Source organism: Nomascus leucogenys, chromosome 6 (assembly GCF_006542625.1).
Source record: "Nomascus leucogenys isolate Asia chromosome 6, Asia_NLE_v1, whole genome shotgun sequence".
In the NCBI taxonomy this organism is placed as follows: domain Eukaryota; kingdom Metazoa; phylum Chordata; class Mammalia; order Primates; family Hylobatidae; genus Nomascus; species Nomascus leucogenys.
Window position 1 is genome coordinate 24,929,208 of NC_044386.1, and position 15,613 is coordinate 24,944,820.

The following is a 15,613-nucleotide window of genomic DNA, read 5'->3' on the forward strand; positions in this document are numbered from 1 at the left end:
TGATCTTTGAAGTTATGCAAAGACGCTTAACAAAGAGAAAGAAGTTAATATAAACAACAGAAATGAACTCTATGATGTGGCCAAAAAGCTAAAAGCACACATAAAGTACTTGTTCCACCTTTCAGAGCTCTGATAATAATTAAGAATGCTTTAAATACTGGTAGTCACTGACAAAATATCATCGATATGTTATTTTTTAGCAAACTGAGAGACAGTGTGTTGGATTATAGGGAATAAAGAGTTGTAGTTTTTTTCAGAGGTGTAATGACTTATTACACAGTTAAAAGTATTTAGTAATAAAATTAAATAGAAAATGGTTTTTATGTTTTATACTAATTTTATAAATGTTTCTTTATAAAGACAAAATAAAAGAGAGTACACATGGATATTTACATGCCACTAAATTTTCCAAAATATGTATAATTTTAATTTATTCTTTAGTTATTTAAAATAAATATTTTATTTTCATATTAAAGATAAAATATAGTAAGTAAAACATAGTGAAACTTGAATGACAAATTTATATATTGCATCTCATATCAAAGAGGTGAACATGATTTTGAGACCATTATTTTTGCAATTCACATTTTTATAAGAGTTTTGCATATAATATCTTACTTTAAATAGAAAATATGTTAAGGAATCAAAGAAGTTTACTGTAATTCTTAACTCATTGTTTACTTAACTATGTAACTAATAATCTTTAGGAAAAATTTTGAAGACACAGAGGCTAATTCTATAATAGTAAATCATGAAGAAATGTTAAAAGCTGATAAATAAATAACTTGGTAGCTAAAGATTTCAAGGAACCAAAAGCATTCCTCTGGATATGGGAGAAAAATTCATCAATATAATTATTATTATAATTTAAAGATAAGAAAAGTTTAGATTACACAATGTAACTAAGCTATGCCAGTTGGTCTTACATATATATTTACACATCATATTAGAGGAAGTTAAATCAATTCATTTTATTACACTATACAAAATAAACTTCATATATAAAAGAAAAAACATCCCTCTATATATTTGTGCCTTATATGCAAATATGAAAATGTTTTGAATCTAGTGTTTGAAATATTTAAAATCACAAATGTAAATGACCCCAAAACCTAGGCCTCGTATCTATCATCTATCTATCTATCTATCTATCTATCTATCTATCTATCTATCTGGCATTAATTATCTCTATATATAAACTTACAATAAAATATTTGTATACAAAGATTACTTAGTATAAATGTTACTAATTTAAACGGTTTTCTAGACACAGATAGTATTGAGAAGGGGAAATACTGCCTTTACTCTTCTTTAATAAACAGCAACTTTGTGGCATGGTAATGTCAGAAAATATATATCACAGCCTATTATGTTGTGTAACACTTAAAAGCTTTCTCTCTCACACACACATTCTCTTTATCTGTACCTATGTATATCTATCTATCATCTGTCTTTCCATATGTCTGGAGTGGTTTATATAATGGTAAAGCCAACTAAAGGATAAAGAAACAGAATCACTCTATGAACTAGAAGAAACAAAGAAAAGAGGTGAATAGTATGGGCTTTTTCCTACCCTGTAGCCTAAGCCCTATTTTTCGAGCACTGTAGAAAAGAAACTGGAATATTTTGACTTGGTTCAATGTGAGAATGAGATAATGAAAGTTACAGAAAATGAAAAAGGAGTTTATTCTTCACAGCATTCTATGAATGTGATTTTGATAGAGTCAACTGTTTGCTTCTGCCGTAGGGTGATGACAGCCACTAACTTGAGGAGCAGGGGTAAACAGTGCCCTTGACATAAATGTTTGTGCTGTGGGGGCCACTAATAAGAGAAGTAGGGGTGATGTTTTCAGACAGTGTCGTGCAATTATAAGGGGCCATTAATTCGATGTCCAGGCATTTAAATCATGCTTTGTTAGCTATAAGTTTATTTTACTGTGAAATGAAAACTCTTTAAGGGCAGAGTCCATATCTAGTTTGTTCAACACTTATACTTAAAACGCAGCAGAGAATCTAGTGCAAAATCATAAGAACTAACTTTCACAGAATGCTTAATGTAGACTAGACATAGTTCTCAGTACCTGATTGGTTTTTATTACTTTATCCTTATGATACATGTGGGGTGTGGGCCATAGAAGTTGCTAATGACCACAAAACTGGTATGTGATAGAGCTGGACTAGGTCTAAGTCCATTCTAAACATATGTGGTCAAGAATTTTCTTCATAAATACTTTACCAAATGGCCTATCTCTCTGGTGTTAGAAATACAATTGGATACATTATTGAATCCACACGTAGTGAACTTCTGGGACATGAAGAATTCATTGACTGAGTTATTTTTGTTGTCTGTAAAAAATTACAAAGGGATTCCTGGTTGGGGGTCAAAGTGTTAGGAGGAGGACTGGATAGGTTTTTGAGAGTGAAGGTAGGGGAAATTTCCAGTCACTGAGAAAGGAAGCATCCCCAGTCACCAAATTTACAAAACAAAAATTTGCGTAGGTGAAGACAAAAGCATGCACATGAAGCAAGTTGACAGAATATTTAATCAGTAGTGTAATGATCACAAGAAATAAAAAAATAAAAATTAGAAATAGAAATGGAAAATACAAAACGTTGTAATCGAAGAGTATCCCGTTATCTTTAAATATATATCTTTGTATATCTTCCAGATTATATGTTCTGATTAGAATATGATAATGTATTTCAGATTTCATGAGTTTATTGGAGTCACTTTATTTTAACTGAAAAAGGGTTGGGCATTTGGCACTAAAAATCCAATGTGAAATATGGCATATGATTGTGACAGACAGAAACCGAAGCAGAGGGAAACAACAAGGGAAGGAGTTGGTGAGAGAGAAGAGGAAGAAACAAATACTTTAAGAAATAGAAATGAATGGAAATAAGGGGCAGATAAATGGAGATCAACAGAAAATAACATTGTAAAGAAGGGTAGGGCAATAATAAAGAAATCTTATCTTATTCCATAAGACTCTATTTCTTCACAAAGCTAATACTTGTAGTTTTTAACTCTTTGATTTAAATGAAAATATCTTGTACTATCTGAAAATAATTTTAGAATTAAATCATTGTGTATTATTTTACTTATAGATGTATTCTTAATTCTTTGATTATGCATCAGATTTAACTGTTAATATATGGGATACACAAGGCATGGCAGAGTTCCTAAATATTGCTTGTTAGTTTTCCTATATAAATTGGTTTATTTGGATACATAGGAGTAAAGAAAATCACACCTGCAATAATTATAATAAGTTAGTCTTTTATTTTCCTTTAAATAAGGTAGGAAAGTTATAATAAAAGATCAATACAAGTTTAGGAGGTAAAATACATCTACTTTTTATTTAGACATATTATATGGTTACATATAGTGATATATATGATTATATATAGTTTTTTATATATACAGATTATAGATATGTGTGTATTAAAATGCAGGGGCTTTATCCCCTTAAATTCTTATTTAGAATTAATTTGAATGAGAAAGGCATTTGATTTAAAGTAATAAATAAGAAAGATACTAATTTAGAGGAGTTACTCACGATTTAATAAATTAAAATATTTCCAGATTAGATTTTGAATAATAAACATAACTATTTAACAGAGAAAAATAATAAGGCATTAAAATTGTCCAGCTATCTCTGTGATATGGTTTGGCTATGTTCCCACCCAAATCTTATCTTGAATTGTAACTCCCACAATCCCCATGTGTCACGAGAGGAACCTGATGGGGAAGTGATTAAATTATGGGGGCGGGTCCTTTCTGCATCTTTCTCCTGATAGTGAATGAGCTTCGAGACATCTGATGGTTTTAAAAACAGGAGTTTCCCTGCACAAGCTCTCTTTCTTTGCCTGCTGCCATCCATGTAAGACATGATTTGCTCCTCCTTGCCTTCTGCCATGATTGTGAGGCCTCCCCAGCCATGTGGAACTGCAATTGCATTAAATCTCCTTTTCTTCCCAGTCTCGGATATGAGTTTATCAGCAGCATGAAAACGGACTAATACACTCTGCATCTATTAACTTTTGTTTTTCTTTTTAAAATTAGGCTAGTAGTAACTTGGCCAAGTCAGTTTAATTCTTTTGGGCTCATGTTTATGTCTTTATTAAAATAGGCAATTAAACCAAGTATAGTATCTTCTACATATACATATTGTATATAATATATTATACATTTATGTTTAAGTAATGGAAGCACATACAAAGTTATAGGTGAACCAAAGTGGAAGCAAGTAATATAATGTTAGTATTAGAAACGAAGAATAACAATTGTCCTCTACAAATAGGATTAAAATTTATCTGTATTTTTAAATCTTTATTTTTTAGTTCCAAAAACTGTAGCCAGAGCCATACATCTGCCTGCTACTATATACTTGTCTCATTTTGTGGGAATTCTAGCCAGGTAGTGAATGCAACCGACAATGGCTCAAATCCTTGTATTTGCAACCTACACTGATCCAAAGTTGTACTGCTTATACTTTAAAGCTTATGCAAATGAAATGTAGATTGCCTTACAGAAAGAGATTTTGTACAATTTAAAACTACAAAACATCTTTCATGCATAAACTTATATATTGTATATTTTATTATGAGTGATGGAACCAGTGAAGGATTCTAAAATATATACATATATATATGTATGTGTGTGTGTGTGTGTGTGTGTATTTCAGTTCTGATATTGTTACTCAAGAAATATTAATAGAACCTAGTTGTATTAGTATTTCATATGAGACAAAATACATTTGAATTATGTATACAGGTGACAAATAGTAATACACAGAGTAAAATATAATAGTCCATTAAGTATCAGAAAATAATGTAGGAGAAAATACAGGTTATGTGCGATTAAACATCAATAGTCCCTGACAGGGAAATATTTGTTTTTTCACAAAAGTGGGGTACTTCTTTGAAATATTTTGTGTATTCACATTTAAAATAATTATTCTTAAAGTTTCTCATATTCAAATATTTCCATTATCTTAATTATACCTTTTACTTTTCTAGGTATGTCAAATCTTTCTGGGGAAGGAAAAGCGAAAGTTTTATATTGTAAGGTTTCAACATATCTGGTAAAATAATATGTACACAAGAGAAAAAATAATATTTTACAAAAGGTACTAACAAAAACAGAATTACTTTAAAATAATCATCAATAGGAAATTGATGAGTGTAATTTTATATGTACCTTAATCTCACATATAAACCCTTTAAAAAAAATGATATATGTCTGAATTAGCCCACTGGTTGACCTTTGCAAACCAATCTAGTACTTTCCATGCAACTAAGATACTAAAAAATATAATAGGAAACATATCCGCTCATTTTTGTATTAGAGCTTTATGATTTCACAGGACTCCTGTCTAATTTGATAAATTCCTTTTGTTTTATTAGAGTGAATACCTGAAAGTGCTATTTCAATTCTATTTAACTGCATTTTCTTCAGTTAGGTGACATTTCATTTGAGGTGAGAATAAATAAGTTTTTAAAAATTCTTGGTTCTTCCTGCTAAATATCTCACATAGTTAACATTTTACATTAAACATTCAGTAAGGGTGGATAAGTTTGTTTCTCCTTCTATAGAAATTATTTTAGACTGAAACATATATTAGTTATAAGAATGTCAAAAACATACACTGAAAACTGGTTTTGAAATAGTATTCAACTAAATTGTATCAAATTTGGGAAATTGGCTGCAGATCTTATAAATTAAGTTTATGTCCTTATTTTGGAAATATTTTTATGATGTGAATCAGTTCTCATTGACTCATTAACAAACCTAAACCTTTTATATTAATAGAGTTAAATGTAGTCATACACAGAAAAAACTTCGCACAAGTGGTATCTAAAATGGTGGGCAGCCTTAAGAAGTGAAACAATTATTTTCAGTTTGCATAAGCCAATGTTCAGTGGTAGAACATGCACAAAAATAACATAAAGAGACTTGCAATCTTGTCATGATGCTACCAGGTTATTTGATCTTAATTCAGTTGCTTAATCTTTCTGAAACTTGAGTTTCTAATTAACAGAATAGGGATTTAAAGTTCTATTTCTCATGCCTACCACATAAGTTGGCTTTAATGATCAAATGAGAAAACACTTCAATAGAAATTTGCCAAATGTGAGCACTGTTATTCAGAATAATGCAAGCAAAATTGTCCAAAGCTGCTGATACTATCTATTATTCTTTTGATTTCTGGCAAAAATACATTCCACTTAACTGCCATTTGAACGCCAGTTAGTAGAGTTGAGGGTATTGATTGAAATAAAATGAATTAACTGCTATTGATAATCATATTTTATATAAATTACAACATAACAGGAGAATTAAGATATATAGAAATAAAAATAGAAGAGTTAGTTTAAGCTAAATAGTAGTTTACAGTTATAACTCTTATTTTGAAAGAGGCCACATATCATAACCACATGTCAATAATAATTACCTGAGCAAACAAACAAATAAAAAGTAGCTTACATGGATTAGAATATACCTACCGACTCCAGACATTTCAGGAACACTGGCAGTGTATAAGTCTTTTGTAAATTTTGGCTCATTGTCATTGATATCATGAATTTTAATGATAAATTCCGATTCCGGTTCCACCTGCCGCCCAGTTTTTCTGTCTATAGCCTTGGCACGAAGAATGTACAGAGATTTTTCTTCTCTGTCTAGTTTCTTTGCAGCATGAATGTCTCCTGTATTTTCATCTATAACAAACAGACTGCCAGCCCCATCTCCTGTTAGTATGTATTTTAAATTTCCATCTCCTTTATCTTGGTCAGTGTGAAGCTTTAGAGAGGTAGAAAAGAAGAGTTCTGTAAATATATACATTATCATTACATAAAACATAATTTTGGCGCTATCAATTCGTGTCCATATAACAGCTTTGCAATAATTATCTTAATGGTTACCTTGACTTTTGCTGTGAGAGGGAGTTAAATATTTCAGTTCTTATTATACTCAAAATTTTTAACAGTCATATTTAGACATCATAAGGGACTAGATTTAAAATAATGTGAAAATGAATATGTATCTGTCAAAACAAAGATATTTATGAATAAAATGTTACCAAGATTTAAACCTCTAGGGCATTACAAAAAAATCCATTAACCTACATCTTGAGTGTAAAAGATTAATTAATGTTGATTACATTTAAAATGACTAAGCTCTAAGATATGATTTGAGAGATTTCTGAATGTATTATAATGACAATTTTAGAATAGCTACCTTAATTTTTAACTGATTTTATTCTCCTTCATTACAGAGTATCACCTTATCTGTGGGGGATACATTTTGTAAGTGGATTCCTGAAACTGTGGAGAGTACTGAACCCTGTATATATTATGTTTTTTCCTATATGTACCTTCCTACGGCAAAGTTTAATTAATAAATTAAGCACAATAAGTGATAAGCAACAATAACTAATGATAAAATTGAACAATTATAACCATATACCATAACAAAAGTTATTTGAATGGTCTCTCTCTCTCAAAATATCTTGTTGTTATTTACTGTGGGTAATTAAAATCTCAGAAAGTGAAACCATGATTAAGGGGGAACTACTGTAGAACATTGATTGTAGATTCACAGGCTCTGTATTCACAGAGACTAATCAGAGAGAGAGATTTGCAATTACTTATTTTCTATACGACTCTGGGAGAATAATATTTCAACCATGATGTTCTCATTTTTAGAAAATGTTATATTTTGTATGCCTTTTAGATTTCAAGTAATGTAAAACTCACAGCTTGTCCTCTGCCATATGAACTGTCTTAGGAAAAAATAGGATTTGTTTTCATAAATTATCTTCTTTTCATTGACAAATGCCCATCTGTAAAAATAACTTCTTAATATAGGAGGCTGATCATTGAATATTTACAACAAACACACCATGTAATCCTAGAAATTACGAATTGAAAAACAACCTTAAAGATTTTACAATCCTAACACGATTCTGAAAATAATTTTTTTAAATTAATTAAAAACAATAATTGTTTTTATCATAAAATTATGACTACAGTATATTTTGATATATGCTTACATTCTAAAATTATTAAATCTAATTAACAAATTCATCACCTCACACACTTATGTTTTTGTTTTTGTGGTGTGAACTTTTACAAGGACGTGGTTGGAGATGGGAGATATTCATCAAGGAATGCAAAATTTTATTTATTCAGGAGTGATAATCTTCAGTGGTCTTTTGCCCTGCATGGTGACTATAATAAATAATAAACTATATATTCAAAATTACCAAGAAAGTAAATTTTAAATAAAACTGGAGTTTTAACTAGCTTATCCCTGCTATATTGACTTACATCATATACTTTACAATTCCCATTTACATCCTGCCCCCACCTATTTCCTCAGCATTCCATTTTATCTTTGAATTATTTGACTATTTAAATTATGTTTTTAAATCATAGTCAAAATTAGAAATGTTTCATATTTTACACCTCTTTTGCAAGCTCAGCATCAAAATAACTGTCACATGTAGTCTTCCCATCTCCGAAATATCTTCTCAAGATATCTGTCTTCATCTCTATGGCTACATCATATCTTTTCCTTCATCTTATCTTCTCTGGACCACCAGAGCAATCTTCTAATCATGCTGCCTCCACTCTTGCTCTACTCCAAGCAATTTTTCATACTAAAGAGTGTGATTTTTCCACATCACAAATGTAGTCATATTACAATCTAGATTAAAAGTCTTCAAGTCACAGCATTTAAGAACTATAAACCTGAAGTCATAAAAACCAGGGTTAGCATCATGCACATTTTGGTGTTATATTGGCCTGTAGTTTGCTTGTTTTTACATTTAAGTTTATTTTATTGAAAGAGTATAATTTTTTAAATCTTTATTTTATTATTATTGTAATTGCTTGAATTTTATAGCCTTATTTATACGTCATGGATAATCTGGCCCTGAATTCCAGAGGCATCTCTGCCTCTTTTCCCTCTTGCTATACATTCTATACACAGCAATTGTTTTGTTTTGTCTTTATGTTTCAGAAGGCCTGTTCCAGCTTTCAAGCCTGATGTTTGCAGCTGTTTCCCTCACCTTTTTACACCTTTACCTTCTTTTTTGTATTTTCCTCTAAGTATTTGTCATATCTCATTTTACAATTTCCTCTGTAGGGAGGCCTTTCCTGACTCACTAGATTAGGATGGATGAGCCTGCTCTTGACTTACATAGCACACTTCATTCCCTATCATGATACTCATCACATTTGATGTAATTGTTTACCATGCCCACTAAGCTGTAGAATACATAAGGGAAAGACAGATATTCTTCTATTAAGTCACTCAACATATATTTCTTGAAGATCATAAATATTTCCTCTTTTTAACACTAACTTTTCACATAAATACAATTAGAAAAATCAGATCATAAATAAAACTTGCCTTTTTAACATAAATTACATCTTGTAAATCTCTAAGTGTCAATATTTTTAATGACTATCTTTTTGAAATGCCTTTTTCAAACCATTTATAATTAATATTTTTGTACCTTTATCTTTGCATTACTTGTCATTTTATTCTAAGAGGATGGAAAGAAAAAATATATAATTTGATGAAGGGAAACAAATAGCAAGAGATGAAAAATGTGGACAAGTAGAGAATGTTATGTATTATAAGCCCAATTACATTACTTTTTAAACCTGCTCTTATTTTTCAACAGTATTATTTTAGTTTGCCTTGATGTAGGTTTTTTTGTGTTTTTAGAAATTTGAGAAATTAAACAAGTACATACAGAACAAACTAAAAATTTAAAATAAATCTGTAATGGTTAATTTTATGTGTCAGCCTGATTGGGCCATGGGATGCAGAGATATTCAATTAAACAATATTCTGGGTATATTTGTGAAGATGTTTTTGGGTGAAATTAATATTTGAATCAGTGGTCTAAATGCAACAGATTGACCTTCTCAATATGTATGTATCTCATCCAATCCTTTGAAGATAGCACCCTCTCATAGAGTTCTGAAAAAAAAAAAAAAAACCTTGCTGTTGTCTTCAGGTAACCGCCCTCTCTTTGAGAGGCAGTTTTGATCTGCTACTGAGTCTTAAAAACTGAACATTTAACTATTGTCTACCAATTTACTATGTGATCTGAGTGAGCGTACTATTACCTGACTCACCAAGTCCTAAAGTTGGACATGCACAACAGAATTCCATCATCAAATGGATGTTGTATATAGGTGATATGGCCTCAGTAGGCCCTGAAGGCACAAATAAGTTATATGAAGAAGTAGCACAAATTTCCACAGTCCCCACTCCTGCTACACTGCCTTCTGTCTCTCAGACTTCCTCTGTGGCCTCACAGATAATTCCCTGTGATTGGTTTTACTAAAGAAAAGAAGGTTCAGGCCTGTTTTACAGATGGTTCTGCACATTATGCAGGTACCAACTGAAAGTGGTCAGCTGTAGCATATAGCCCCTTTCTATAACATTTGTGAATAGAAATGATGAAGGGAACTCTTGCTAGTGGCAGAATTTGAGCAATACTCCTGGTTGTTCACTTTGCTTGGAAGGAGTAATGGCCACATGTGCAATTGTGTACCAATTCACAGGCTGTGACTAATGGTATGGTTCTATGACTGGGACCTTGGGAGGAGCATGATTGAAAAATCAATGACAAGGAAATTTGGGGAGGAGGTATGTGAACAGATCAATCTGAATGGGCAAAAATGCGAACATCTATGTTCATGTTCACCAAATAATAACCTCAACATACCAGCAGTTTAATAATGAAGTGGACAGGATAGCCTGTTCTATGAATACCAGCCAGCCTCTTTCCCCAGCTGCCTCTGTCATTAGCCAGTGAGCTTATGAAAAAAGTGGCTATGATGGCTGGGATGGAGGTTATGCTTGGGATCAGCAATATGGACTTCCAGTCACCAAGGCCAACCTCTCTACAGCCACTGCTGAATGCTGAAGCTCTCAGCCACAGAAACCAACACTGAGCCTTCGATATGACACCATCCCCCAAAAGATCAGTCAGCTACATAATGGCAGGATGATTACATTGGTTGGCTCCCGTTTTGGAAGAGATAATGTTTTGTCCTTAGTAAATACTAAATAGGCACTTACAGTGGATATAGATTTGCCTTCCCTGCAAGCAATACTTCTGCCAAAACTACCATACTTGTGCTTGCATAATTTGCAGAATGCTTTGTGATATTCCAAATGGCATTGCTTCAGACAAAGGAGCTCATTTCACAGAAAAAAAAAAAAAAAAAGCATAAATGGGCCCATGCTCCCGGAGTTTCTGACCCCACCATGATCCTCAACACTCTGTGGCAGCTGGTTTAATAGAATGATGGAACGGCCTAATAAAAATTTAGTTTCTTTGCCAACTGGTTGGCAATACCTTGCAGGGTTGGGCCAAGGTTCCCTAGAAGGTTGTATATGCTTTGAATTAATACCTAATATATGGTGCTGTTTTTCCTGTAGCTGGGATTCACAGGCTTAGGAACCAAGACCTAGAAATAAGAGTGACATCACTTGTTATTATATGTAGTGACCCACTAGAAAATTTTGTTTACTGTTTGCACATTCTTGTGCTCTGCCGGCCTAGAGGTCTTACCTCCAAAGGGAGGAAAACTTACACGGAGAGATACATCAATAATTTTATTGAGCTGGAAGTAAATAATGCTGCCTAGACACTTTGGGCTCCTCATGCATCTAAATCAACAGGCAAAGAAGAGAGTTACTGTGCTGGCTGCAGAGATTAAACTTGATGACTGAGGGGAAATGCAGCTGCTAATCCACAATGGAGGTAAGGAAGAGTATGTCTGGCATACAGGGGTTCCCTCAGATTATATCTTAGTGTTCCCATGTGCTGTATTTAAAGTCAATGAAAATTGCAACAACCCAACCCCTGCAGGACTGCTAATGATACAAATCCTTCAGGAAAGAAGGGTTCACTAACTCCACCAGATGAAAAACCATGTCCTGCTGAGGTGTTTGCTGAATGCAAACAAAATATAAAATGGATCATGTAAAAAGTAATTATAAAGACCAGCTATAACCATATGACCAGTCTTTGTCAAACAAAGACATAATTGTGATGAATATTTCCTCCTGATTTTGTCATGAATATGTGTGTATATTTCAAATCTTTGTTCTCGTCATTTTCGTATCCCCTTACCATGTAACAAGATATATTAACTTTACCTTGAAGTATTTCATTATTAATTTATCATTATAACATGCAAGCGATGAGATACCAAGGAGGAAAGTATGCATTACTCAAGGTCTTTACCTTCTCTTCTGGGAAAGGGATCAGTGTATTTTTGGTTGTATGCAAAATAGTTGTGTCATGTTAGGTGGATTTATGACCTTCTTACTGTCCTTCCTTCCTTCCTTCCATCCTTCTTTCCTTCCTTCCTTCCTTCCTTCCTTCCTTCCTTCCTTCCTTCCTTCCTTCCTTCCTTCTTTTATTTTTTTTATTTGAGGACTATGTATGATTGAAGAAGATGCATATGCGTACCAAGTTGACAAGGGGTAGATTTGTGCTAGTTAACTTTGTGTGTCCAGATAGGACCATAGAGTATCCAGATATCTGGTTAAACATTATTCTGGATGGGTCTGTGAGGAAGAGAGGAAAGACGAATTTGAATGGATAGACTTAGTAAAGTGGATTGCACACCTCAGTATGGGTGACTAGTCTTTAAACAATCCCTTAAAGTCCTGAGTACAAAATAAAAAGCTGAGTAAGAGAGAATGTACTCTCTTTGCCTATCTGCAAGCCAATGTATCAATCTTCTCCTGCCTTTGGACTCAGACTCAGTCTGGAACTCAATACCATATACTCTCTAGCATCTCAGTATTTTGGACTCAGACTGAAACTATACCATAGTTCTCCTGGGTCTTCAGCTTGCCAACTGCAGCTCGTGGAACTTTCTGGCCTCCATAATCTTGAGAACCAATTCCTTATAATAAAATTACATATGTCTTATGTGTCTCTGGAGAATCCAGGCTAATGAAACACCTGAGTTTAACATTTTTTAAAAAATTGATTTGTGGAAGAGGAGGTGGAGTAAGGCGGCCAAGTGCAAGCCTACAGTGATCATTCCTCCCACAGGAACATCAGATTGAACAACTATCCACAAAAAAAAGCACCTTCGTAAGAATGAAAAATCAGGTGAGTGACCACAGTATCTGATTTTACCATCATATTAATAAAAGAGGCACTGAAAAAGGTAGAAAAGACAGTCTTGAGTTGGCTGGACCACTCTTCTGTCATCCCCTTGCAGCAGCCACATGGTGAGGAGAGAATCTATGTGCTGGAGAGGGTGAATGTAGTGATTGTGAAACTTTGCATTGGAACTCAATGCTGCCCTGTCACAGTGGAAAGCAACTTGGGGTAGAACGCAGCTGGCACCCATGGGGAAGGCATTTAGACTAACCCTGGCTGGAGGGGAATTGCCCATCCCAGTCGTCAGAAGCCAAATGCCAGCAGGTCCTGCCACCATGGGCTAAAGGGTTCTGGGGTCTAAAATAAACTTGAAAGGCAGTCTAGGCCACAAAAACTGTAATTCTTGGACAAGTCCAGGTGCCTTGCTAGGCTCAGAGCCAGTGGACTTGGGGGGGATGTTACCTAGTGAGACACCAACTAGGGCAGCCAAATGCGTACTTGTGCCACCTCTTTCCCAACCACCAACAGCGCAACTAGCACCTCTGGGAGGGATCTTTTCCTCTGCTTGAAAATAGGAGATAGGAGGGTAAAGAGGATTTTGTCTTGTCACTTGGATACCTGCTCAGTCACAGTAGGATAGGGCAGAGTCCTGAGGCCCCCATTTCAGGCCCTAGCTACTGAGTGACATTTCCAGACACACCCTGGGCCAGAAGGGAACCCACTATCCTTAAGGGAAGAATCCAATTCTGGCAGGACTCATCATCTGCTGACTAAAGGAGCCCCTGGACCCTGAATTATCAGCAGTGGTAGGCAAGCAGTACTTGCCGTGGTCCGTGGGTAAGACTCAGAGCTGTACTGGCTACAGGTATGATCAAGCACATTCCCAGCTGTGGTGGTTGTGGGGAGAGAATCCTGTTTGAGGAAAGCAGAAGGACTTTATCTTGCAGCTGGTGGACAAGCTTGGCCACAGTGGGGTAGAGCACCAAAAGTAATCCTGGGGTACCAATTATGGGCCTTGGCTCCTGAACAGCATTTCTGAACCTGCCTGGGGACAGAGGGAAGCCCACTTCCCTGAAGGGAGAGACCCAGGCCTGGCAGCTGACAAAAGAGTCCTTGGGCCTTGAGTGAGTATTGGCGGTAGCTAGGCAGTACTTGTCATGGGCGTGAGGTAGTATTGTTACAGGGAAAGACTCTTCTGCTTGAGGAAAAGGGAGGGAAGACTGAGGGATTTTCTTTATGTGGTTTGGATGCCAGCTTAGCCTCAGTACAGTAGAGATCCCACATAGATTTCTAAGGTTCCTGACTTCAGGTCTTGGATATTGGGTGGCATCTCTGGACCCACCTAGGACCAGGGGAAACTCACTGCACTGAAAGGAAGAATATAAGCCTGGCTAGATTCACTGTGTGTTGATTTTGGAGCCCTCCAAAGTTGAGTGAAAACAGACAGTAGTCAAGCAGTGGTTACTGTGGGCCTTGTGAGACACCCACTGCAGTCCCAGTGGCGAGGCCCACAGGGGTGCTTGTGTCACCCCTACCCCAGCTGCAGGCAGCTCAGCACAGAGAGACAGACTCTGTTTGCTTGAAAAAAAGTGGGAAAAGAAAGAAAGCAAGAGTCTTTGCCTGGTAATGCAGGTAATTCTCCCAGATCTCACTCAAGACCACCAAAGCAGTACCTCTATGATTCTGCAAGAGCCACAGCATTAATGAGCGAGCCTGGGATTCTCTTATGCAGATATGGCTTCAGTGACCAAAGATTACAATCCCCATGTTCCTTCAAATACTTGAGAAGCCTTCCCAAGAAGGACGAGTCGAACAAGCACAGACTGAAAAGACTACAATAAACACCAAACTCTTTAATGCCCAGACATTGATGAACATCTTCAAATACTGAGACTAGTGAGGAAAACATGACTTCGTCAAATGAACTAAATGGGCACCAGGTACTAATTCTGGACAGACAGAGCTATCTGACCTTTCAAACAGGATTAATAATAGCTGTTTTTGTTAGAGTAGGCAGATAGCTAGACGTGAGCAGGAGGGAAAGCACCTGAGAAAAGCGAGGTCTGGAAAATCTCACATCCCAGAGGCCACCTAAAATATGCATGCCAGATATGAGCAGAGAAGATGGGAAGTACTTACGCTGAAAGGAACACCCTTAAGATGCCCAGTAATTACTCACTCTGTAGTTAACCTGTCAGAATATAGCTTATAAGGAAGAGAAGAAGACAAAGGAGAAATTCCTAAGAGACACAAAGGCACAATGAGTATAGATTTGACCACTATTCAACCTTCCTGGGGTGACAGAATGAGCAATGCAGCCATTGGGTAGAATTTGTATCCAACACCAGACCCACACATGCACACCAAGTAATAGTCACTGAGAATCCCACCACCCTCGGATGGGAAATAGGCAAGGACTAAAGCACAAGTGGGAAAACTAGACAAACAAAAAG

General features: G+C 35.1%; 1 protein-coding gene across 1 annotated transcript in view; it reads right to left on the bottom strand.

Moving 5' to 3' along the window:
• Positions 1-15,613, bottom strand: part of CDH9 (cadherin 9) — a 162,638-nt gene that overhangs the window by 32,639 nt on the left and 114,386 nt on the right. The window contains exon 3 of the mRNA XM_003263184.3: positions 6,511-6,805. Within this exon, the coding sequence (XP_003263232.1) occupies positions 6,511-6,805 (295 nt within the window). The remainder of the gene's footprint in view (positions 1-6,510; positions 6,806-15,613) is intronic.